Below are 26,209 nucleotides of genomic sequence, written 5' to 3' on the forward strand. Positions count from 1 at the left end.
ATATCACAATACAACTGTCGCCTCGCCTCGCCTGTGCCTGTTGAGTCTGTGGGAAGGAGAAGTGGACCCAGATTCTCCAACAGCTCTGGGAATAGCCCATATCTTGTACCAAGCAAGAAAACTACTTGCATATCACTGGTTAGACCCTCTACCACCAACATTACCAGAGCTCAAAAACAAATTAAATAACATCATAAGATTGAAAAGGGGAGTTTATTTAAAAAGAAAAACATTGAAAAAGTTTTACAACATTTGGCGGCCATGGATGGAGTTGCCGGGCCTACCCTCTAGTGCACTGGTTCGGGATGCAATGCTGGACCGGTTACTGTTGTGCCTGCAGTGATGGCATGTGTGAGGAAGGGAATTAAAACTAGTCTTTTCTGTGGCGAAGTGGACTTTGAATGAAGAGGTGAGAGAGGATTGGAATGGTTTCATTGATGACTGCACGGAGAGGGAGGGGCGGGAGAGTATAGCAATATGATGTGGAGCGACACGGCTGATGGAGGAGGTGTTTCTGTTAGTCTGAGGCATTATTGCATAATTTAAGTTTTGTTTATTTGTAGAGCCACGAGGTTTGTAGGCTCAAGCTATATAATATAATTATGATTTGAGAACTCTATTACTATATTTACATACATGCAGAGAAAGAACCTGATTTATAAACCACATATGTTTATCTGTTGTTTATTGTTATCAGTTATATGAAAAGTGAAATACTCTCTGTATCGATCCCTTATGATTTAATAAAAAAAATATCTGATTTAAAAAAGAAGGGCTAGCTGCAGTGGGCGGAGGTGCAGTTGAGCAAAGGGTACTGCTTCCATAGCCGCCACCATCCTGCCGAGCACCTTCATGCTGAATCGATTGGAGCGAGACGGAGGACGTAGAAGGCAGCGTACCGCTCGTTGAAGAGCGATCGCCTTGTCCAGGGGGAGATAGATCAAGCCCCGACGGGTGTCCAGGGACATGCCCAGGAAGGTGAAGGATCGTGATGGGATCGGGGATGATTTGTCTAGATTCACTAGCCACCCTAAGCGGGATAGGGTGTCCACAGTGATCTGTACGCTGGTTGAGCAGTCGCGGAAGGAGGGGGCCTTGATGAGGAGGTCGTCCAAGTAAGGGAGAACGACTACTCCCCTGGCGTGAAGTACGCTCATGGCGGCCGCCATGACTTTGGTGAAGACCCTTGGTGCGGTGGCAAGGCCGAAGGGTAGAGCTACGAATTGAAAGTGGGAGTCCTGAACTGCGAAGCGGAGGAACTTTTGGTGATCTGGGGCGATGGGTATGTGCAGGTACGCGTCCTTGATATCTATGGAGGCGAGGAATTCCCCTTCAACTATGGATGCAATAATGGACCTTAGGGACTCCATTCTGAATTTCCGTATGTGCACATGTTTGTTCAGGTGTTGGATGTCCAGGATGGGTCGAACTGACCCATCCTTTTTGGGGACCACAAAGAGGTTGGAATAAAAACCCCTGAACTTCACGTCGTCCGGGACATGTATTATCACTCCTGCTGTTTGGAGCGAGTGGATTGCTGAGAAAAAAGCTTTGCGTCGTTTTCGAGTCTTTGGGGGGTTTGAGAGAGTGAACCGACTCGGGGGTAGGGTCTTGGTAACCAGTAGACACAAGGTCTCGCACCCATTTGTCGTCTCAGGCGGCAGCCCAGATGTGTTGAAAAGAGCCGCAGTCGACCTCCTACAATGAGTGTGTCTTCCGGGGCGCCGAAGGAGTCATGAGGGTAGAAAACGTCGTGGACGAGTCTCCCTAGTCCTGGACTGTTTCGGTCTAGGCTGCCATGACGAAGTGGGTTTCGGGGAGAGCTGAGAAGGTCGGTCCCTGCCGTAGTCCGCGGCTGGCGGTGGGGACAGCACGGGGTGTTGACCAACCAATGAGTTCCGAAGGAGCGGAACGAGGACTGTGGACGTCTGATGAAGGTCGTCCTGGACTTCAGCTGGCGGAAGGAGGTACTCTTTCCTACCGTGGCGTCAGAAATGAGCTTGTCCAGACGTTCGCCAAACAATCGGTCTGGAAAAAAGGGAAGGCCCGTGAGAGACTTCTTAGAGGCAGAGTCTGCTTGCCATTGTCAGAGCCAGGGAGCTCTACGGCTGGCTATGGTATTTGAGGCGGCAAACGCTGCGCAGGTAGCAGCGTCCATGGAGGCCTGCATGAGGTACTCCGCCGCAGCGGCAATTTTGAGCTGTTACCTCTGTGAAGGTATGAGGGAACTGGGATTCCTCAAGCGAAGTGTTAAGGGATTCTGCCCAGACCGAGATCGCCTTTGCTACCCACACAGAGGCAAAGGAGGGCGAGAGGGAGGAACCCGCAGCCTCAAAAGCAGAGCGGGCGAGGTGCTCCACCTGTCTGTCTGTCGGGTCCTTGATGGAGGAACCATCGGGTAAAGACAGGAGCGTCTTTGTGGCAAGGCGGGAGACCGGGGGGTCGACCGAGGGCGGATCGGCCCAGCCCTTAGGGGCAGGTGAGGCAAAAGGGTACCGGGACTCCATGAGTTTTCGGTTACCGAAGCGCCTGTCAGGCTTCTCCCTTTGCTTTGTGAGGACATCCTGAAACTCTGGGTGATCAGCGAAAACCTTTTGGGATTTCCTTGCCTTCTTAAAGGAGACCACATGGTCAGTGGTAGTGGATGGGGGATCCTCCACATGCAGTGTTTGGTTGACTGCTGCTATAAGGGAGTCTATTGCAGTTTTATCATCTGGGGAGGATTATACCAAGGAATCCTCCTGGTACAAACAGCATTCTCCCTCCTCCAGCTCTTCAGAAGCCGTGGAGCGTGTGGGAGAGCCTGCCCTGTGTGCTCCTGAGGGAGAGTCATGGGGTCCATGAGAGAGTGCTGGAGACACCCGGCCTTGTGCTCCTTTCCTGATCCCTGCAACCGGTGAAGCATGTGCCCGGATTACCTCAGAAGGATCCTCCATAGGGGTATCCTCAGGCTGCGTTCCGTCCAGGCACCCAGAAGGGTGTGGAGGACGACATTGTATAGCCAGAACCAGGTTCTGTGACAGTTTTTCCATGGATTGGGACAGAAACTGTGCCCATTCCGGTGGGCTGGGAGCCCTAGGCTCTGGGCTGACGGTTGCGGCGGTGGTGGCGGGGCGGTCTTGGGGGGGCTATAGGGGCACAGAAAACACAGAGAGAAGAGGTGTGTTTACATGGTAGCTCAGCGTGGCAGGCAGTGCAGGCTGAATAGTAGACTATGTGAGCCTTAGCGCTGTTAGTGCCCTTAGAATTCTGCATGTTCCTAATGGGAGTATGCCAGGAGGGGGAGCAATGGTCAGCAGAGCTACAAGTGAAGCAAGTACCTCGCCAGAATCAGCCGATGGCCCTGCGTCCTCCGGAAGGAGTAAGCTCTGATTTGAGCTGTTACCTCTGTGTGGAGATCTTCGCACGCTTTCCTGGAGTGGGGGGGGGGGGGGGGAGCGTGCACCAAGAATAAGTCAGTGTGCCCCCCTGCTGTCGGTAGCAAAAAACGGCTGGAAGGTAGCTTCTGTGACATCTCTCTCCAGTCAGCACACAGCTTGTCACCGAAGGATAATCTCTGCCGGCTTTCCTGCAATCAGAGCACGCAGCTAGAGCAAATAAACAGTGCGAGTTCCTGAGCTCTGGGCCCTCCCCCCGCCACCAGTAAGTTATCTGTGCAGGATTCTCTGCAAACAGCGATGGACTCCCCCTCCCTCCTCCAGCCAGCACGCAGCTAGGGAAAGAATTAACACTGTGTGTTCAGGATCCCTGGGGCTCTCCTCCGTGCAATCAGCAAGGGACTTTCTGCACCGTCTTTTTTCCCTTTGTCTGGGAAACGAGTCAGGGGGATCTCACCTTAAACACTGCTTCAGTCCAGGCAGTGGAAATAGCAGAGTCAGCCTGCCGTCCGGTCACACAGTGCAATGTTCAACTCAGAGCCTGCAAAGAGGGGCTGAGGAATTGTGCTTCTGCCCTGAGCTCTGGAAAATCGGTGTCAGTGGGACCTGTCGTCCAGTGAGATGCAGCTCAGGATCCAGCGTCGCAGGAGGTTGTACGTGGAGGCAGCACTCCGCGTTCCCGCCTGTTGATGGTATTGGGAGATCGGTCCCAAAAGGAAACTGTCGCCCTCAAAAAATAACAAAACCTTGGAAGATGTGCCTCCTACAGACACTAAGCTAAAACTGAGCTTGCCTGGCCCGGCCAGGGGGGATATACTGCAGAGGAGGAACTATGCTTTTGCATCTACTTAGTGTCCTCCTATGGATAGGCAGCATAACACCCATGGTTCTGTGTCCCCCAATGAGGCGTCAGAGAAATTTTAATTCCCGCAATCCAGTGACCAATGTGGATTGTGATCGAATGAGGAAAGAAAAGTACTACAGTCATGCACGACTAGTGTAGTTGAGGAATGCATTTAACTTCCAATACTGGTCGTATATACCGTATTTTTCGGACTATAAGACGCACCTGACCATAAGACGCACCCTGGTTTTAGAGGAGGAAAATAAAATTTTAACCAAAAAATATGGTCATGACACACTGTTATGGGGCGAGGATCTGCTGCTGACACTGTTATGGGGGTAATGTCCCCAAATTCTCTACTAAGGTACCCCATTCTGATAAGGATCCTCCTGCCTTGTTTATGATCCTGCTCATATACCCCCCCATCCTGCTAATAATATACCCCCCATCCATCCTGCTCATGATATACCCCCATCCATCCTGCTCATGATATACCCCCATCCATCCTGCTCATGATATGCCCCCATCCATCCTGCTCATGATATGCCCCCATCCATCCTGCTCATGATATGCCGCCATCCATCCTGCTCATGATATGCCCCCATCCATCCTGCTCATGAAATGCCCCCATCCATCCTGCTCATGAAATGCCCCCATCCATCCTGCTCATGAAATGCCCCCATCCATCCTGCTCATGAAATGCCCCCATCCATCCTGCTCATGAAATGCCCCCATCCATCCTGCTCATGAAATGCCCCCATCCATCCTGCTCATGAAATGCCCCCATCCATCCTGCTCATGAAATGCCCCCATCCATCCTGCTAATGAAATGCCCCCATCCATCCTGCTCATGAAATGCCCTCATCCTGGTAAATGGCGTGTGTCCTGTGGCACAGGAAGCAAAAAATAAACGTTTATACTTACCCTTCCTCAATCCCTGAAGCACCGATCTCTGTCTCAGCTGCAGCGCCGCTGTGTGGAGCCGTCACCGGTGTCTGCAGCATCGCGTCTTCCTGTCTGTGCCGGCGGTAAGCTGATCGATTCTGGTGGATACTGGCGGCGCGCACAGCGATGACGTCATCGCGGTGCGCACCGCTAGTGTCCAGATCAGCTGACCGCCAGCACAGACAGGAAGACACGATGCTGCAGGGGGGCGACTCCACACACGGTGACAGGTGAGTACACTGATTCACTGCACCCCGCGCTGATAATGATGCTCGGGGGCAGTGAATACAGCCGCACATGATCACTCCAGGCTGTAGTTGCCAGGGGTGATCACGGCCGGCTGCTAATTATGCACGCACCCCCCCGCCCGCCTATCACCCCGCCCACCTGTCAGCGCCGGTTTCGCTGAGAGATGATGGGCGGGAGGATGGGCGTGCATATGTAATGAGCGGGCCCACGTGGTCACGGCAGGCTGCCGCCGATGACCCGCTGCACCGCGGCACCCTCATTCCCCGCAGCCTTATAGTCAGACCATAAGACGCACCCCCCACTTTCCCCCAACATTTGGGGGGAAAAAAGTGCGTCTTATGGTCCGAAAAATACGGTACTAGCAGCAACTGTAGCTTCTTTCTTTCCTCATTGCATCACAATCCTCTTGTTTTAGAAAGGTCTGCTGTTGCGCCAAAATGTTGCTGCTTGGTGGATTAGTCACTGGATTGCAAGAATTAAACTACAGTAGTACCTTGACTTACAAGTTTTATTTATTCTGTAACCAAGCTCTTAACTCTATTTGCGCTTATATCAAATTACATTTCCCCATTAAAATTAATTGAAATGCTAATAATTCGTTTCAGCCCCTACTTATCCCCCACCCTGGTATATGGCACCCATCCTGGATTATATGGCCCCTATCCTGGTACTGTATATATTCTCTTCCAACCTTGTACATTGCCCACTATCCCGCCCTCTGATCCCCCACAGCGCTGCATCCTCATCTCATGCAGTCAGTTGATCAGTGTGTGAGAGCGCACTGTCACACACTGTTCCGCTGTCCGCTCTCGCGCTCTGATCGGCTGTCCGCTTTCGCGCGCTGATTGGCTGTCCGCTCTCGTCTGCTGATCGGCTGTCCGCTCTCGCGCGCTGGTCGGCTGGCCGCTCTCGCACGGCACTCTGTGAGGGATTGGACGGAGGGTGAGTATAAGCTGCTCAAGCCTCTGCTCGAATCATGAAGCAAAAAATATAGTGACTGCCCATATCTTGAACAATTCATAACGTTGTGCACTCTTAAGTTAAAGGAGTTGTCCGACATTAGGTTACCAAAAAATGTTGAGTTTATCTGTGCTGTATTGTCATATAAAACATCCCTACATTGTTATTTTTTGCTTTCTAACTTTTGTTCCTCTTGAATTATGACTTTATTCTCTGCAGCTCTTTGTTTACATTCAGCTCCAGCAAACGGACCACTTTCAGTGCTAAACCTCCCAGTCAGAGCTGGCACCGCCCGGCCTCAGTGTCCAGCCCCGCCCTCTGCCCGCCCCCTGCACACACATTCCCTGTCAGTATTCTGCCCCAGCACCTCACCTCTCATCACTACAGCAATGGAAATAACAGCCCAAAATCGGCTTCTGCACCCCACACCACATCAGGATCTGCAACCCTACACACACACACACACACACACACACACACACAGCGCTCTGTACCGCCCCCCCCCCCCCATTGTTCTGCACCGACACCCCCTCCCACTATCGTTCTGTACCGAACACTACCACATAGGGAACACATGTAGGCTACATTCACATGACTATTCCGTTTTTGCTGTCCGCAAAAAAGGTCAATTATTTTGACCGAAGGAATCAGTGTGTCATCCGTGTGCCTTCCGTTTCTTTTGCGGACCGCAAGAAAAGGAAGCAGCAAGAAAGATAAATAGATGAGTAGATGCAGAGATGAATAGATAGATATAGAGACAGAGAGAGAGAGAGGGATGAATGAATGAATAGAGGGATGGATGGATAGATAGATAATAGATGAGAGAGACCTATATAATGTCCTACCCCCCTGCATAGTCTAAGCTGGCACCCTTTTGTGACTTTCATGTGGCACTGAAGGGTGCTTAGCCTTGTATTTAGCCAAAAAATAAATAATTTTAAAAAAAAAGACGTGAGGTCCCCCTATCTTTTGTAGCCAGCTAGGGTAAAGCAAACGGTTGCAGTCTGTAAACCACAGCTTGCAGCTTCACCTTGGCTGGTAATCCAAAACAGAGGGCACCCCACACTGTTATTTTAAATTTAAATAAATAATTTAAAACAAAAAACACCCCCCCAAATTGGATCACTAGCCAAGATAAAGCGGACAGCTGTGGTCTGGTATTCTCAGACTAGGGAGGTCCACTGTTATTGGACACTCCCCAGCCTAAAATTAGCAGGCTGCAGCCGCCCCAGAAGTGGCGCATCCATTAGATGTGCCAATCCTGGCGCTTTGCCACAACTCGTGCCCTGGTGCGATGGCAAATGGAGTAATATATATGGGGTTGATGCCAGTTGTGTAATGTCACCTGGCATCAAGCCCTGGGGTTGGTGATGTCAGGCATCTATCAGATACCCAACATCACCAATCTAGTCAGTAGTTAAAACTTTTTTTGTTGTCTATTTTTTTTTTTATTTGAAAAAACACTCCCCAAAATATTCCCTCTTTCACCAATTTATTAAAAAAATAAAAAAAAAACAACAACCAATCCGGGTCCGGCGTAATCCAATAAGGGGGGTCCTACGACGATCCGTACCATAGTCAATGTCCCAGTCAATGAAGCACAGAATGTTCCCCATTGGCTGGGAGAGTAGTGCAGTGACCTGAGCTAACATCAATAGGTTAGCCCAGGTCACTGCAGGGGATGACAAGCGCTGCCATCAGGATGTTAGATGAGATCATTACCTGCTGTGACGATCCTCGCTTCACTCCTGACGTCAGCGCTGTCACTGACTTCTATGCCGCCGCGTTCTCAGCAGTATCGCCCGTGACGTCATCGCTAGTGACGTGAGAACGCAGCGGGCATAGAAGGCAGTGACAGCGCTGACGTCAGGAGGCGAAGCGAAGATAGTCACAGCAGGTAATGATCTCATCTAACCTCCTCCTGACAGCAGCGCTCGTCATCCCCGCGGCTGCCAGCACTGCAATGTGAGAAGTTGCTGATACTGCAGTGCACTCCTGCAGTATCAGCACTCTGGGGCTGGGGCGGGACACAGACCGCACGGGCACTCCTGCTATACTGAGCAGGGGGCCCGATGCTGGCAGTGACACCGTGGGCGGGGAGAGTACGGGTTGCGGGGGAATGTGTGGGAGGGTGCAGGGAAGGGGGTGGAGACTCCACGCACTGTAGCCGCCCAGCAGGGCGGCAACAAGCGGTTTCCAGATTTGCATATCAACATGGTCCTGCCCATGTTAACATGAAATGACCGGAAGCAGCAAAATCGCTGCGGGAGCGGTCACATGACCGCTCTGAGCCGGGGGAGAGGGGCTGACAGCAGGGCAGGTAAGTGGTCTCTATCTACTAACCTGCCCCAATGTAGCCCAATAGGGTAATAATAAAAAAAAAGTCAAGATAAGCCGGATAACCCCTTTAAGGTATTACTGTATTTTCTTTGTAAGCTGCATATCTGGAGTGCTGAGTTGTTCTTCACATGATTTGAATTATTCAATTTCATTTCATTGTTTGAAAAGAGACAGATATGCAGAGATTTTTGCAGTTTCTTTGACTTTCAGCTTGATTACTGTATTTCACTTGTCAACTGCATAAAACAAAACAAAAACATGCAGTAGTAGTGATGATAATGGGCAGTTCACAAATTCCTTTTTTGCATTGATGCTCGATTTGTAGTCTTGGTTGATTTTAATATTACTTATCTTCACAGCTCTGTCAGATCCCAGTAGCCGCCTCTCTACATCTCCCCCACCTCCTGCTGTGGTTGTACCATTACTAGAAATGGGCTTCTCCATAAGACAAATCAAGAAAGCCATGGAAGCCACTGGTAAATTCTCCTGTTTTTAGCCTTTTTATAGCATCCTGTTTCTGATCTATATATGTGATGTTTAGGTGAATTGATTTGGGCTGTTTAATGTGTGTGGAGTGTAGTAAGATACTTACCCATCACTGCCTTCTGCGTTTCCAACGCTGCTCCGGTTGTCTCTTGCATGTCTTGACCGCAGTTGTAAGCCGCTGGCTCACACTACGTCTTGCGTACTGACCGGATGTCACTTTCTCAATGTAAGTCTGAGGCTCTTATAGACTTGCAGTAAGGCTATGTGCGCACGTTGCGTACAGTCACTGCAGAATTTTCTGCAGCGATCTGAAGAGCACATGTGCGCTTCAAATCGCTGCGTAAAATGTCCGTAGAGAAAAAAAAAAAGCAGATTCCATGCGCTCTGACTGCAGCTCCTGCCATAGACAGAGCGGGGGCTGCAGGCAAAGCGCACGGAAGAAGTGACATGTCACTTCTTGAACGCAGCGCTTCGGGCAGCAGCCGAAGCGCTGCGCTCTAAGACGCCACGTGCGCACGGCCCCTGCACAATATCCATAGACTGTGCAGGGGACGCAGGACGCATGCAGTTACGCTGCGCTACAAAGCGCAGCGTAACTGCATGAATTACGCACACGTGCGCACATAGCCTAAGAAAGAGCAGTGCCAGAAACCACAGAAGACCGTGATGGCTAAATATTTTAATAAACTCTGTACACACACTAATGATTTGTAACAAGGTGGGCAAGTAAATAAAAAATGTTTGCGTGCACCTTTTTAAATTTTGACTTTCATAAGTGATAGATTTTCTGAACATCCTCTCTGTAGGTATGATTTTCTGGTAGTATGGTTACATATTTCCCTCTGTTCTCTTATGTAATCTTTAATTTTTTTTTCAAGATGTTATATTAATCTTATTTGACGCTATTGCCTTTGTAAAATAGAACATTCCCTAATGCTTAAACGCTGTATTCCCATTTATGTGTGCGTTTCCAGGTGCTCGAGAGGCTGACCCCCAGAATATTACTGTACTGGCAATGTGGATGATAGAACACCCTGATGATGAGGAAAGATACTCTGGCAGAACCAGCGAACAGTGCCAGGGTGGTGCTATTTCAGGTGTAGGGGGTAAAGCCAATGAGGTTTTCACAGGAGATATTTCCTCTGCAGATACCCCAGAATTGGAAGAATGCTTTTGTGAGAGGTAACTTATGTACTTTTAGGAGAATGCTTTATGCAGGCAAAGTCTTCTTTTTTTTTTCCTCTATACGTTGTCATTTAGGCCAGATTGGCCGTTTGGCATTCTTTTACAGATTTTGGGGAGGCTAAATACTACAGGCAGATATTATTTTTATAGTAAAATGTAAAAGCTTTTATATACGTGGGTGGACATTTATCAAAAGCTGTTGATCTAAAATGTTGATCTAAAGCACTGTGTGAAGGTCTAACTGTATCTGGTATTGTGACTTGTAGTCCAGACAGCCTGGAGCAAGCGGAAAATGCCGGAGCAAGTAGTGGACAGCAGACAAGAGGCAGATCTACTGTAACCAGGAGGCAAAAGTTTGATCTGGCAGCAAGAACACTGCTAGCGAGAGCTGGTATGTTACCAATGCATTTGAAGCAGCCTACTAGTCATATTTTGTAATACGCTTGCAGTGATGTTTTTGGATAGGGATTATATTTCCTTTCCACTACACAGCTCATTTTCCTAGAATGTTATTCATTTTAGTAATGGTAGAGATGGATGAGAACGGGTTTTGAATGCCGCGCTATCACAGGAAGCGATGTTGATTAAATATTCTCTTTATTCGTGTGAAAGTGAAGTCAACGCGTTTCCGAGGTCACAGCCTCCTTCATCAGGACTACAGAGAAAATCAACAGTCTGTTGATTTTTTGCTGTAGTCCTGATGAAGGAGGCTACAATCTCGGAAACTCGTTGACTTCACCTGCACATGAATAAAGAGAATCAATATTGCTTCCTGTGATAGACCGGCATTCAAAACCCTTTCTCATCTATCTCTACCATTGCATCCCCAGGGCTGCTGCTATCACAATGTCCATGGTGTTACAGGTGTTGTCACTATTACAACTCCGTCAGGTGAGTGGATTCAAGTACATGACATTTATATCGGATAAGTCCCTATTGTGCTATATCTCTCCACAGTTTCTACTGCATTGATTTTAGTAGAGCTGGATGAATAATAGCTACTCGTGTTTGGATAATGCTTACTGAGTACTCTTCCAGTATTTGTCACAGCAAGAAAAGTGCTCTGTTTCCCCTTTGACTTGCATTAGGTTTGTTATTTTTGACAAAAATACGGAATAGTACTTTGAGATTTGTTACAAATAATCCAAACATGAATAGTTACGATTTGCCCATCACTAATTTTTAGCTTATTTATGTTACTGTCTTCAGTATATTCACACAGTTTACTTTAAGGTATAATCCCACAGCATATAAAATATTTCTTACATTTGCTGTAATAACAAGATCTACACAATCTTCACTTTTACATCTTCTTACACTAATATGTTCTCAGGACAGGACACTGATTGGTGTTCCTGGTTCTATATTTGGCTCAGTTCAAACTTATTTTGGGTTTTCTTTGCTTTTGGTCAGCCAGAGTAAAATGAAATCTCAAAAGAAACCTGATGGAGCCCTTATAAATATAATCCATCAAAATGTACTACTAAATAGTCATAAAGGGTCTATCATATGGTTATTATGTGATGCCATTGTGATACTTTCCCTATTGCAAGGAAGGTTCTAACACATTTGTAGGAATAGGTCTTTTCTGGTTTTCAGATTCTGTATGCAAGTAACTATGTTCCCATCTTAAAATATGTGTAAGAAAAGTTGTATAATTATGCACTTGTAGTGATTACGCTTTTATTTTCATAAGATTGTTAATAGTATTACTAAGTATGCCCCTTCGTAGTGTAGCATTTAATTTTGGACCTTTTTATAATCCAGCCTTGTTTTATAACCCTTTATTTTATTAAATGATTTCTGTCGTTTAAACAAACTGCATAAATCAATAGTACAAGCGGATATTGGAAAGTTAGCAATGTGTCTTATCAGAAAAATGTGCTTCTTTCCTTCACCTATAAGCTAATTCTTCCCCTCTGCCTCCTAAACTGACCATTAAAGGGAATCTGCCACCAGGTTTTTGCTATGTAATCTGAAGACTGCTTCCAGGGGTTTAAACATAGAATTAAGGGATGCCTGTCTTGTTTATTTACTATGTTTGCTTAACCAGCAGGACTCCTCATTGCTTGGACTACACCATCAAACGCATGACAGTCCGGCAAGCCCCTGCTGTGATTGGCATGTCCCGGTCAATGTACAATGTCTAGAGAGAGCCTGGTGTGGGCGGGATGGACTCTTAGCTCTGTCACATGAATAGAGGGAGGGGAAGCTCAAATCTATCTTGGACAAAGCAAGATGGACTGTTAGTTGAGTGAGGTGTCAGGTTCCATATTTAAAGGGAACCTGTCACCAGATTTTTCTCTATTAAACTAAAAGAATCCCCTTCTGCAGCTCCTGGGCTGCATTCTATGAAGATGCACTTTGGCCCTGACTCCCCTTCCAGACCCCAAAAATAACTTTATAAAACTTGACCGTTAGGTATGCTAATTACCTTGGTTGGCCAGATGGGCGGGCTCATTTTCTGCTCCTTCCCCCCCCCTCCTGCCGCTGATCGCCGTCCTCCTTCCTTGATTGACAGGATGACGCCCTCCGTTATCCTCCTCGTTGCATATTCAAATCTCGCGCCTGTGCAGTTAGGTCTGCTCGCGCAGGCGCAGTTTGCGCTGCCATATCGCGGCCAGAGCAGAAAACATAGCTACCCTAGCTCGCGCCTGTGAGCTAAATGCACAGGCGTGAGATTATGGGCAGGTACGAGCGTGGCGCTGGTGAGGTCGGCGCTGTGCTTGACCTCTGGAAGGGGAATCAGAGTCAAGGTGCACCTTCATAGAATGCAGCCCAGGAGCTGCAGAAGGGGATTTCTTTTAGTTTAATAGGTAAAAATCTGGTGACAGGTTCCCTTTTAAGTCTGTGAGGAGGCGTGAGGCGCACTTAGCTCAGCAAGAAACAGACAGATGCAGTTGCAGTTTCAAGCAACTGTATATGTGTAGGACAGCGCTTGCAGCCACACAGATCAGTATGCTGCATATAATATACCTGCTGTATATTATCCTCGTGGCTGCTGCTTCTGTCTGTGCTAGAAATAAGTAGCAGGAATAGGAGTTATCCTTACAACTAGTGCAGAGGATGGAAATGCCAGGTGAGTCGCATAAGGCCAGTAATACAAAATAGCATTTCAGCTCACCTGATAAAGTGCACAGTGCATAGCAGCTCCATGGACAATCCAAAAGTAGAAATAGTACCAGCACAAATCTGTAAAAAATGTTTTCTTTGTCGCTCCATTGGGAGACCCAGACAATTGGGTGTATAGCTTCTGCCTCCGGAGGCCACACAAAGTATTACACTTTAAAAAGTGTAACCCCTCCCCTCTGCCTATACACCCTCCCGTGCATCACGGGCTCCTCAGTTTTATGCTTTGTGTGGAAGGAGGCACACATCCACTCATGCTCCCATTTTAGTCAGCAGCAGCTGCTGATTTTATCGGTTGGAAGAAAAGAGGGCCCCCACAGGGCCCCCGGCATGCTCCCTTCTCACCCCACTAAGTCGGCGGTGCTGTTAAGGTTGAGGTACCCATTGCGGGTACAGAGGCTGGAGCCACATGCCGTTTTCCTTCACCATCCCTTAGAGGCTCTGGGAGAAGTGGGATCCTAACCGGTCATCCATTCACTGGGACCGGGCTCCCTCCGCTGCCCCTGTGGGAATCTGGACAGGAGACTTTGTATCATCAGGGACAGGGCCCTGCATCTAAAGGTACTCTGTGTCCCCATGGGACGGTGCATGGAGCGCTTGTTTCACAGACGCTGCAGCTGCTGCTGGTTTTGTGACGACCGGGACTTCCGCGCCGACCGCGCCTGTTTGTCGGCCGCGGTATTAAGTTTAGTCCCCGGCTTCATGCGGCCTAGTACCATAACTCCCGCCCCCGGGCCTGCCAGTCAGGGGTAAGGGCGGGACGGTCGACCTGACGTCGGCAGTGAGGGCTGGAGCATACTTTAGGTTTCCCCCCCCCCCCTCACTGATCACTGTGGGGCACCAGATTCCCGCACTTTACTAGTCGCCGCCCACGGCTCCCTCCTCCCCCGAGAGCTCCGGCAGCCATTTTTACAACACATTCTGCCGGTGGAGGATTTCAGGAACGAGCTCTGCAGCTCTGGGAGACCCAAGGCAGGGAATCTGGTGGACACACACCGCTTTGGGCGGTCGGTAAGCCACACCGGATATATATATATAATATGTATATGTATATATTTGTATATATTTTCTCTGTTCGGCCGAGTTGTTTTGCTTTTGGCTATATACCCTCAGTGATCACTCTCCTAGGAGACAACAGCATGTCGTCCACAAGGAGCAAGGGCGCTAAGGCAAAGGGTTATTTTGCAACCTGTACCTCTTGTGCGGCTATGTTACCTGCAGGTTCCACCTACCCTCACTGTGAGCAATGCTTGGCCCCTGTTGCACTTGCTCAGCCGGAGCCTCGGGCACTAGTGGGACCCTCGGCTCAGGCAGACCCGCCTGCTTCCCCTGTCCAGGTGGCAGGGACAGAGTTTGCAGTTTTTGCTGAGAAACTCTCTGAGTCGCTTTCACAATCCATGGCTCAGTCTATGGACAAATGGTCTGCTAAGCTACTAGAAGCCTTGCAGTCCAGATCGGTCCTTACACAGGCCCCGGGCACTGTTGGATCATCGCCTCCAGGCCCCTCTCGGTCTGCGCCGCAGCGTGCTCCCGGGGTGGCCCCTAGGTCTCACGTGGAGGACTCCGGCACGGACCACAGTCCCAGACCGGCTAAGCGGGCTCACTGGGAATCTTCCCCGACTTCCTCACGCTGCTCGGGGTCTCAGCTTGAGGACTCTCTGGAGGATGAGGCGGACGTCGCAGCTCAGGGCTCTGACCCTGACGTTGCTCTCAATCTTGATACACCTGAAGGGGACGCCATAGTAAATGACCTTATAGCGTCCATCAACCAGGTGCTAGATCTTTCTCCCCCAACTCCACCTATAGAGGAGTCTGCTTCGCAGCAGGAGAAACACCAGTTTAGGTTTCCCAAACGTACACGGAGTGCGTTTTTCGATCACTCTAACTTCAGAGATGCTGTCCAGAAGCACAGAGCATTTCCGGACAAGCGCTTTACTAAGCGCCTTAATGACACACGTTACCCCTTCCCCTCTGACGTAGTTAAGGGTTGGGCTCAATGTCCCAAGGTGGATCCTCCAGTCTCTAGACTGGCGGCTAGATCTGTAGTATCAGTTGCAGATGGCTCATCGCTCAAGGATGCCACTGACAGGCAGATAGAGCTCCTGGTGAAATCCATCTATGAAGCCACAGGCGCGTCTTTTGCCCCGGCCTTTGCAGCCGTGTGGGCACTCCAAGCTATCTCAGCTTGTCTGTCTGAGGATTAATGCGGTCACACGTACCTCTGCTCCGCAAGTTGCGTCTTTGACTTCTCAGGCGTCGGCTTTTTCGTCCTACGCCATGAACACCGTCCTGGACTCTGCTAGCCGTACAGCGGTAGCATCCGCTAATTCGGTGGCAGTCCGCAGGGCCATGTGGCTACGCGAATGGAAGGCAGACTCTGCTTCCAAGAAGTTCTTAACCGGTTTGCCGTTTTCTGGCGACCGATTGTTTGGCGAGCGATTGGATGAAATTATTAAGGAATCCAAGGGAAAGGACTCGTCCTTACCCCAGTCCAAACCGAAGAGACCTCAGCAACGGAAAATACAATCGAGGTTTCGGTCCTTTCGGCCCTCAGCCAAGTCCCAATCCTCCTCGTCCAACAGGCCAGAGAAGGGCCAGAGGAACTCTTATCCGTGGCGGTCTAAGTCACGTCCCCAAAAAACCGCCGGAGGCACTGCCTCCAAGGCGGCCTCCTCATGACTTTCGGCCTCCCCAAACCGCATCCTCGGTCGGTGGCAGGCTCTCCCGCTTTTGCGACGCCTGGTGGCCACATGTCCAAGACCGATGGGTGAGAGACATTCTGTCTCGCGGTTACAGGATAGAGTTCAGCTCTCGTCCTCCGACTCGTTTCTTCAGAACATCTCCGCCCCCATCTCGGGCCGGCGCACTTTTTCAGGCTGTGGGCGTCCTGAAGTCAGAAGGAGTGGTGATTCCCGTTCCCCCTCAGGAACATGGTCACGGTTTCTACTCCAGCTTGTTCGTGGTGCCAAAGAAGGACAGATCATTCCGTCCCGTTCTGGACCTCAAACTGCTCAACAGGCATGTGAGAACCAGAAGGTTTCGGATGGAATCTCTCCGCTCGGTCATCGCTTCGATGTCACAAGGAGACTTCCTAGCATCAATCGACATCAAGGATGCTTATCTCCATGTGCCGATCGCACCCGAGCATCAACGCTTCCTGCGTTTCGCCATCGGGGACGAACACCTTCAGTTCGTGGCACTGCCTTTCGGCCTGGCGACAGCCCCACGGGTCTTCACCAAGGTCATGGCATCCGTTGTGGCGGTCCTTCACTCTCAGGGCCACTCGGTGATCCCTTACTTAGACGATCTCCTAGTCAGGGCACCCTCCCGGGTGGCGTGTCAACACAGCCTGACCGTCGCTCTGGAGACTCCCCAGCGGTTCGGGTGGATCATCAATTTCCCAAAGTCCAAGTTGACTCCGACCCAATCTCTGACTTACCTCGGGATGGAGTTTCATACTCTCTCAGCGATAGTCAAGCTACCGCTGGACAAACAGCTTTCGCTGCAGACAGGGGTGCAATCTCTTCTTCGGGGCCAGTCACACCCCTTGAGGCGCCTCATGCACTTCCTGGGGAAGATGGTGGCAGCAATGGAGGCAGTCCCCTTCGCGCAGTTTCATCTGCGCCCACTCCAATGGGACATTCTCCGCAAATGGGACAGGAGATCGACGTCCCTCGACAGGAACGTCTCTCTTTCCCTTGCAGCCAAAACCTCTCTTCAGTGGTGGCTTCTTCCCACTTCTCTGTCGCAGGGAAAATCCTTCCTGCCCCCATCCTGGGCTGTGGTCACGACGGACGCGAGTCTGTCAGGGTGGGGAGCGGTTTTTCTCCACCACAGGGCTCAGGGAACCTGAACTCCGACAGAGTCATCCCTTCAGATCAATGTTCTGGAGATAAGGGCAGTGTATCTAGCCCTAAAGGCGTTCCATCGGTGGCTGGAGGGCAGGTGGATCCGCATACAGTCGGACAACGCCACGGCGGTCGCGTACATCAACCACCAGGGCGGCACGCGCAGCCGTCAAGCCTTCCAGGAAGTCCGGCGGATTCTGCTGTGGGCGGAGGCCACAGCCTCCACCATCTCCGCAGTTCACATCCCGGGCGTAGTAAACTGGGAAGCAGACTTTCTCAGTCGTCAGGGCATGGATGCGGGGGAATGGTCTCTTCACCCAGACGTGTTTCGAGAGATCTGTCGCCGCTGGGGAACGCCGGACGTCAATCTCATGGCGTCACGGCACAACAACAAAGTCCCGGCATTCATGGCACGGTCTCAAGATCACAGAGCTCTGGCGGCGGACGCATTAGTTCAGGATTGGTCGCAGTTTCGACTGCCTTATGTATTTCCCCCTCTGGCGATGCTGCCCAGAGTGCTGCGCAAAATCAGGTCCGACTGTCATCGCGCCATTCTCGTCGCTCCAGATTGGCCGAGGCGGTCGTGGTACCCGGATCTGTGGCATCTCACGGTGGGTCAACCGTGGGCGCTCCCAGACCGCCCAGACTTGCTGTCACAAGGGCCGTTTTTCCATCTGAATTCTGTGGCCCTCAACCTGACTGTGTGGCCATTGAGTCCTGGCTCCTAGCGTCCTCAGGGTTATCTCAAGATGTCATTGCCACCATGAGACAGGCCAGGAAACCAACGTCCGCCAAGATCTATCACAGGTCTTGGAGGATCTTCTTATCCTGGTGCTCTGATAATGGTTTTGCTCCCTGGCCTTTTGCCTTACCCACTTTTCTTTCATTCCTTCAATCCGGAATGGACAAGGGTTTGTCTCTCGGCTCTCTCAAGGGACAAGTATCGGCGCTATCCGTATTTTTTCAAAAGCGTCTAGCCAGGCTTCCGCAGGTCCGCACGTTCCTGCAGGGAGTTTGCCACATAGTCCCACCTTACAAGCGTCCGCTGGAACCCTGGGACCTTAACAGGGTGCTAACGGCTCTTCAGAAACCACCTTTCAAGCCGCTGCGGGATGTCTCTTTATCACGCCTTTCGCAGAAGGTAGCATTTCTAGTGGCAGTTACATCGCTCCGTAGAGTGTCGGAGCTGGCAGCGCTGTCATGCAAAGCCCCCTTCCTGGTTTTTCACCAGGATAAGGTGGTTCTGCGTCCTGTTCCGGAATTTCTCCCTAAGGTGGTATCTCCTTTTCATCTCAATCAGGATATCTCCTTACCTTCATTTTGCCCTAAATCCAGTTCACCAATGTGAAAAGGATTTGCACTCATTAGATCTGGTGAGAGCACTCCGGTTCTACGTGTCTCGCACGGCGCCCCTGCGCCGTTCTGATGCGCTCTTTGTCCTTGTCGCTGGCCAGCGTAAGGGTTCGCAGGCTTCCAAGTCAACCTTGGCTCGGTGGATCAAGGAACCGATTCTTGAAGCCTACCGTTCTTCTGGGCTTACGCTTCCTTTGGGGCTGAAATCCCATTCTACCAGAGCCGTGGGTGCGTCCTGGGCATTGCGGCACCGGGCTACGGCTCAGCAGGTGTGTCAGGCAGCTACCTGGTCTAGTCTGCACACTTTCATGAAACACTATCAAGTGCATACCTATGCTTCGGCAGACGCCAGTCTAGGTAGGCGAGTCCTTCAGGCGGCGGTTGCCCACCTGTAAGAGGGGGCCGTTTCGGCTCTTTTTATCGAGGTATTCTTTTACCCACCCAGGGACTGCTTTTGGACGTCCCAATTGTCTGGGTCTCCCAATGGAGCGACAAAGAAGAAGGGAATTTTGTTTACTTACCGTAAATTCCTTTTCTTCTAGCTCCTATTGGGAGACCCAGCACCCGCCCCTGTTCCCTTCGGGCTGTTTGTTCTTTTGTGTACACATGTTGTTCATGTTGAATTGTTCTTTTGGTTCATGGTTTTCAGTTCTCCGAACATCCTTCGGATTGAATTTACCTTAGACCAATTTATAAGTCTCCTCCTTCCTGCTTTTGCACCAAAACTGAGGAGCCCGTGATGCACGGGAGGGTGTATAGGCAGAGGGGAGGGGTTACACTTTTTAAAGTGTAATACTTTGTGTGTCCTCCGGAGGCAGAAGCTATACACCCAATTGTCTGGGTCTCCCAATAGGAGCTAGAAGAAAAGGAATTTACGGTAAGTAAACAAAATTCCCTTCTTTCAATTTTATTCAATGCAAAAAGGCATAAAAATAATAAGGTAGGTGGATTAACAATAAAAAACTGATACAAGACAGGTACAGGTAACACATTTCTGTCCCAGAGTGGCCCCTTAGTCTCAACCCTTTTTGCGTTGAATCAAATTGAAAAAAAAAAAAAACTTTCACAGATTTGTGCTGGTACGAGTTTCTACTTTTTAATGGCCAATAAATAGTGTTATTCCTCATGTACATGTACAACAGTATTCTAAACTAAAGATATAATTCATATCAATGTCCTATCTCCATTTACATCCTATTACAAATGACATTTCTCACCTTCTCAGTGTTTTTCTGCTTTATGTGAATATAACTGTAGCTTGTTCAGTGTTTGCTTAGTAAGTTGGAAATCTAATAAACTTTGGCTGGAGATAACTGGCGGTACAATTTACGATTTCTACTTAAGTAAGAGGGTTCACGGCTTATGGTGTCCTCCTTTGTCCAGAGTAAAGGTCTACTCACTCTTTATTATGCATCTGCCAGCAGCAACCCATTGAAGCTTTTAAGGCATAGTTTTTTTTCATTAAAAGTGCACAAAGCCCAAATATTCTATAATATAATTTAATATTTAACTGAATGCCTTCTTGTGAGTTGCCGTGCTGGGGAGAAGTAGACTGTAGCATTACTGATGGAATGTTTTTATTTCTGCCCCAAAGCATTGCTTTTTATCGCTATGCAATTGATGTTTGTAGCTTTATATTCCAGGTTCAGTAGCCCATTGAATGTAATTTACACTAATCAGGTTATTCGTTTGGTGAAGTGATCTTTTTTCATCTTATTGGCAGCTGGATTGTACCGTACTGTTCAGGCTCACCGCAACCAGGGTCGGCGGGATGGTGTGTCTTTGCAACAGGAACCTGGAGCCCTGTATGACCTCAATCTGGATGAGGAACTGGAAATTGATCTCGATGAGGAGGCCATGGAGGCAATGTTTGGACAAGACCTGGCAAGCGATAATGATATTCTGGGAATGTGGATCCCAGAGGTACTGGACTGGCCAACATGGGTGTGTGACGGCAGCTGGAGCTGCTCTCATCTCTGCTCTAATCCCTCTCCCCTTGCTTCTCACCCCAGCATGAGATCAAGAGCATTGATGCATGCAGCTTCCAGCTACAGTATCTAGTGTCCCTCCTGATAGTCTGCTAACTAAAAAAAACTGCTTGTTGTTATAGAGTATGATTAATGTATGGGGGGGGCTTTCCAAATACTATATGACTGGGAAACTAACCAACTCTTTCTGATGAAGAGCTGTGCTTTGATTTTATATATATATATATATAATCTCATACTGGTTTCTCCATTATTGACTTATCAGTGCTGAAGAGGTAGTGGATAGTTTTAGCAGCTGCAGCTTTTAATAAAAGTTGTGCATATAAATTGTAAACCTTATTGAATTGCATGCTATGAAAAGAAGTGTAGGAGTTTTAACTTCCAGCAGAAGAAATTCATAGTGTCATCGTTTTTAAGGTTGAAGGTAAACTTTAAAGCATAACAGACTGTTTAATTCATAAATAGTGAACATAAAAATAAGCAGCTTTGTAATCTATCTTATGAGACAGATTTGCTCCTATTTCTGCCAGAATTGAACATTCGTTAACAAATTTGTCACTTCTGGGGTAAAATCTATATTGAGTGAAGACTTTCACATTACTGAGATAGGAGATGGCAGCTGTTACTGATGAGATTATATGAGGATGGAGGGAGGAACTCTGCCCCCTCCTCCCCCTGTATCTATATAGAACCTCATCAGTAGAGAGGAGCGAACCTTTGGAAGTTCGGTTTGGCAGGTACAGTCGAACCTTAAAAAAGTTCAGTTTGTGACCCCGACTTGATCCGAATCTCAATGGCAGTCTCTAATTGGGCAGTTTGTGGCTCCACCCACACGCTGCCAGCCATAAGGAGAGCACTTCGGGGGGATGAAGGGGCAGGGTTTTTCAGATTTTGTGTGCACGTGCACACTACATCTGATCACACTGATTTTACCCACAGTGCGAGCCGTTCATACACTGTATGTGGCTCACACAGGGCTGAGCATCACTCATACTCAAGCACAGCGTTGCTCGCTTGAGTGGTTTGCACTCGTAACTCATTCGAACTTTGTGGGGTTTTTTGGAAGTCTGTTTCTGAACCCAAACATCGAACCTTAGGTTCGCTCATCTCTACTTATCAATAACAACTGCCTATCTCGGTATTGGGAGAGTCTTCACTGAACACGGACTTTACTTCAGAATTGAGAATTTTCATTACTGATTAATTCTGGCAGAGGAAGAAGAAAAATTTGTCTAAGACCTATAACAAAGTTGCTTATTTTCATGTGTATGATTGCTTTATGAAATAAAATGTATTCTTCATTCCATCGAGTTCAACCTATAGCCTAACCTGTTGATTCAGATAAAAACAAAAACCCCATGGGCCTAATAGCGAACACTGAAAGCTCCAGATTAGGGGAAAAATTCCTTTACTACTCTACATACGGTAGTCAGACTAGCTCGTTAAATCAAGCATGTCACTGATCAGATGACCTGAAAGGTCGTTCAGCTAGTCAGGACGTATAGTTTCAGTAACTTGCTACTAGCTTTTTCCAGAGGCGTATCTAGGGTTGGGGCTGGCGAGGCATCTTCCCCGGGCGCTGCTGTCAGGGGGGCGCTGTCAGGCTCCCTGATGCAGCGCTCTGACAGTCTCCCTGGCGGCTGTGTCTTACCACCCTCTGTAGTGGCAATGGCTATTCTCTGAGTCCAGCAGTCAAGCTAACAGCTGCAGTCAGAGAAAGTGTGGCGCGGCTCCCGGTGATCATTTGCATGGCCAGCGGTAGGTTTGTGCGACCTGTGCAGTGACACAGGGCGCCGGTCTGCAGACAATACTGGGGGGGGGGGATACATCCCCCTGCCTCTAGCTCCTGCACATCTGTCAGATTGCAGTGTGATGGGGGAGGGGCCTGCACGGCAGTGCTGCATAGTGCCATGTGCTCAGCCTGTAACCCTCCCGTCCTGTGCACTCAGGCCTGTGTGCTCGGCTCTAGCACCGCAGAGGAGACAGAAGAGGAGAATGAAACCAGCGCTGATTGGCCACACATTAACCCCTTAGTGCCCGGCTGCTGCCTCCATCATCTTACAGGAGGAGGGCGTTAGTCAGGAACTTGTGCTGCACCTGAGCTTACAGGGGCAACTAAGCAGCAGGTATTTATATCTGAGCTAAGTGTGTTTATCTCGAATATACAGTATATCACCATATATCTAATGTATTAGTGACTTCAATGTGCAGTGTGTGTGCTGTATATGTCCAGTGTGTGAGTGCTGTATAGAAGGTGTGAGTGCTGTATAGAAGGTGTGAGTGCTGTATAGAAGGTGTGAGTGCTGTATAGAAGGTGTGAGTGCTGTATAGAAGGTGTGAGTGCTGTATAGAAGGTGTGAGTGCTGTATAGAAGGTGTGAGTGCTGTATAGAAGGTGCGAGTGCTGTATAGAAGGTGCGAGTGCTGTATAGAAGGTGCGAGTGCTGTATAGAAGGTGCGAGTGCTGTATAGAAGGTGCGAGTGCTGTATAGAAGGTGCGAGTGCTGTATAGAAGGTGCGAGTGCTGTATATGGGGTGCGAGTGCTGCATACCGGTTGTTAGTGCTATATACAGCGTATCTTGTGTGTGAGTGCTGTGTAAGGCGTGTGAGTGCTGTATACGGTATGTGAGTGCTGTATACAGCGTGCTGCGTGTGTGAGTGCTGTATACAGCGTGTCACGTGTGTGAGTGCTGTATACGGCGTGTGAGTGCTATATACGGTATGTGAGTGCTGTATACAGCGTTTCGCATGTGAGTGCTGTGTACGATATGTGAGTGCTGTATACAGCGTTTCGCATGTGAGTGCTGTGTACGATATGTGAGTGCTGTATACAGTGTGTCGCATGTGAGTGCTGTGTACAGGGTGTGAGTGCTGTATACAGCATATAGTATGTCCAATGCATGTGAACTGTATATGGCCAGTGTGTCGTGTGCAGTATACAATATGACCATTGTGTCAAGACTGTGTACTCACACAATGGGCGTATACTGCATAATGTGCAGTATACTGCCAGTGTGTCAGAGTTGTGTGTGTTGTATGCGGCCAATGTGTCATGGCTGTGTGCGTTATATGGTCAGTGTGTCTTGGCTGTGTGCAGTTTATGGCCATTGTATCATGGCTGTGTACGGTATATGGCCAGTGTATCATGGCTGTGTGTGTAGTATACAGTCAGTGTGTCATGGCTGTGTGTAGTATACGGTCAGTTTATCATGGCTGTGTGTAGTATTTGGTCAGTGTGTCATGGCTGTGTGCAGTATACGGTCAGTGTATCATGGCTGTGTGCGGTATATGGCCAGTGTGTCTGATCGGTCGGGATCCAGCACCTGGCACTCTCGCCAATTAGCTGTTTTTAAGGGAACCTTTCAGGTGCAATATGCACCCAGGACCATGAGCAGTTTTGGGTGCACATTGCTAATCCCTGCCCAGCAGTCCCTGTATCCACTAGCATAGATAAAGAGATCTTTAGAAAAAGTGTTTCTAAAGCTATCGTACGCTAATTGATTGAGGGCACTAGTCCCAAAGGCGTTACTTCCCTTGCTAGACAGCCCCATTAGCTCCTGTGGGTGTGCTATCATGCTAATGAATACGCAGCATTAATGGATGATCTCACATACCTCTCCGCCGCCATCGCCGCCTGACGCTGGATTTCGGCTCAGTGCACATGACCCCGGAGTTTCAGTCATGCGCACTACTTCAGTTTGAAGCCAGGACACGTACACCCGGCTTCATACTGCACATGACTAAAACTCCGGGATCATGTGCACTGAGCCAAAATCCAGCGTCAGGTGGCGATGGCAGCATCACATACAATAAAACATCTTTAGAAATACTTTTTCTAAAGATCTCTTTATCTATACTAGTGTATACAAGGACGGTTAGGCAGGGATTAGCAATATGCACCCATATTGCACCTGACAGGTTCCCTTTAAATATCGACGACAGCAGCAGACGGCTAGAGGGCTCAATTCCAGATCTGCTCTGTCTTCTGATAGTGGCCGCAGCTAGGTACTGTACATCTGTTCACGTGCTAATCAATGAGGTGATGTGCAGTACTTGGCATAATTGTGCTCACATGACCCTCCACTCATGCCACTGGCATGGGAGAATCCTAACAGTGTGCAGAGCATGCTTTGTGAGAATTCAGAAGCCTGCAGTCACCTAGAGTGACTGCAGACTTTCATCATAAAAAATTAAAATTAAGCTTTGTAGCCCAATTCTAACAACGTATAATATACTCACTGTCAGGATTCAGCTCCGATCGCTATTTCCAGCAGTTATCACATTGCTGCACTACTCATATGCAAGTCTCATATTTAGTCATGTGACAATTAGTGTCTCTTTTTACTTCTGTTTTTCAATGAAGATTGAGAGAGTAAAGGGTGCTTTACACGCTGCGACATCGCTAGCGATATATCGTCGAGGTCACTGTGTTTGTGACGCACATCCGGCGTAGTTCGCGACATTGCAGTGTGTGACAGCTATTAGCGACAATCAGTGATCACAAAAACGGCAAAAATCGTTGATCGTTAACACGTCACTCCAAATCATAATGTCGTTGGTGTTTCATTCCGCAGGTTGTTCGTCGTTCCTGCGGCAGGAACGAGGAACATCATCTTACCTGCGTCCACCGGAAAGGAGAAAGGAAGGAGGTGGGCGGCATGTTCCGGCCGCTCATCACCTCCCCTCCTCTTCAATTGGGCGGCCGTTTTGTGACGTCGCTGTGATGCCGAACGCACCTCCCCCTTGAAGGAGGGATTGTTAGGCAGCAACAGCGACGTCGCTGAACAGGTATGTGTGTGTGATGCTGCCGTAGCGATATTGTTCGCTACGGCAGCGATCACCACATGACGCGCGAACAACGGGTGCTATCGTTCGCGACATTGCTAGCAATCGCTAGCGATGCCGCAGCGTGTATAGCACCCTTTAGGCTGAAGCCACATGGGGATTACTGCGAGTCCTCACATGACACTCGGCTCACGCTCGCAGCACAGCAGGAGCCAAGGGTTATGCGACTGTGGTCCGATCGTGCGATCAAACCACAGCTGCAGTGGGGAGGGCTGGATTTTTTCTCCCTCACTCCTCCATTGCCGGCTGATAAGAGAATCGCACAGCAGTCGCGTTACACCGGTGTACTGCAAGTGCAGTGCGATGTTTCTGTCGCACCATAGACTTGTAAGGGTGCGAGTGAAACAAGCTCCCATTACACTCACAGCATGCTGCGACTGTTTTCTCAGTCTGATTAGGACAGAGAGAACAATTGCTTATGGGAGCGGGTACATAGGCTAATATTGGTCCAAGTAGAATGCAATTTTAGGCCTTAGGAAGAGCAGCTTATCTGCGCAAGACTAAATGTGCAAATCATATATGAATGAGCGGCCACATGACTACTACACAAACCGCAGGGGGGGGGGGGGTGCCCCGGGTGCCAGAAACCCTAGATACACCTCTGCTTTCTCTCTTGCCTTCTATGTCGGGCTGTAGGAGAGAGAACTGTGCCACTGCATA

At 49.1% G+C, this 26,209-nt stretch overlaps 1 protein-coding gene across 8 annotated transcripts in view; it reads left to right on the forward strand.

The window, feature by feature from the left end:
- The window catches only part of HERC1 (HECT and RLD domain containing E3 ubiquitin protein ligase family member 1), a 408,496-nt gene that overhangs the window by 285,242 nt on the left and 97,045 nt on the right, over positions 1-26,209 (forward strand). For 6 of the 8 annotated variants that reach the window (XM_075345504.1, XM_075345503.1, XM_075345506.1 and 3 more), the window contains 4 exons: positions 9,075-9,191; positions 10,176-10,383; positions 10,653-10,777; positions 20,440-20,660. In XM_075345504.1, coding sequence (XP_075201619.1) covers positions 9,075-9,191; positions 10,176-10,383; positions 10,653-10,777; positions 20,440-20,660 — 671 coding nt within the window. The remainder of the gene's footprint in view (positions 1-9,074; positions 9,192-10,175; positions 10,384-10,652; positions 10,778-20,439; positions 20,661-26,209) is intronic. The other 2 variants (XM_075345507.1, XM_075345511.1) reach the window with 1 other exon arrangement.

This window comes from Anomaloglossus baeobatrachus, chromosome 4 (assembly GCF_048569485.1).
Source record: "Anomaloglossus baeobatrachus isolate aAnoBae1 chromosome 4, aAnoBae1.hap1, whole genome shotgun sequence".
NCBI lineage: Eukaryota > Metazoa > Chordata > Amphibia > Anura > Aromobatidae > Anomaloglossus > Anomaloglossus baeobatrachus.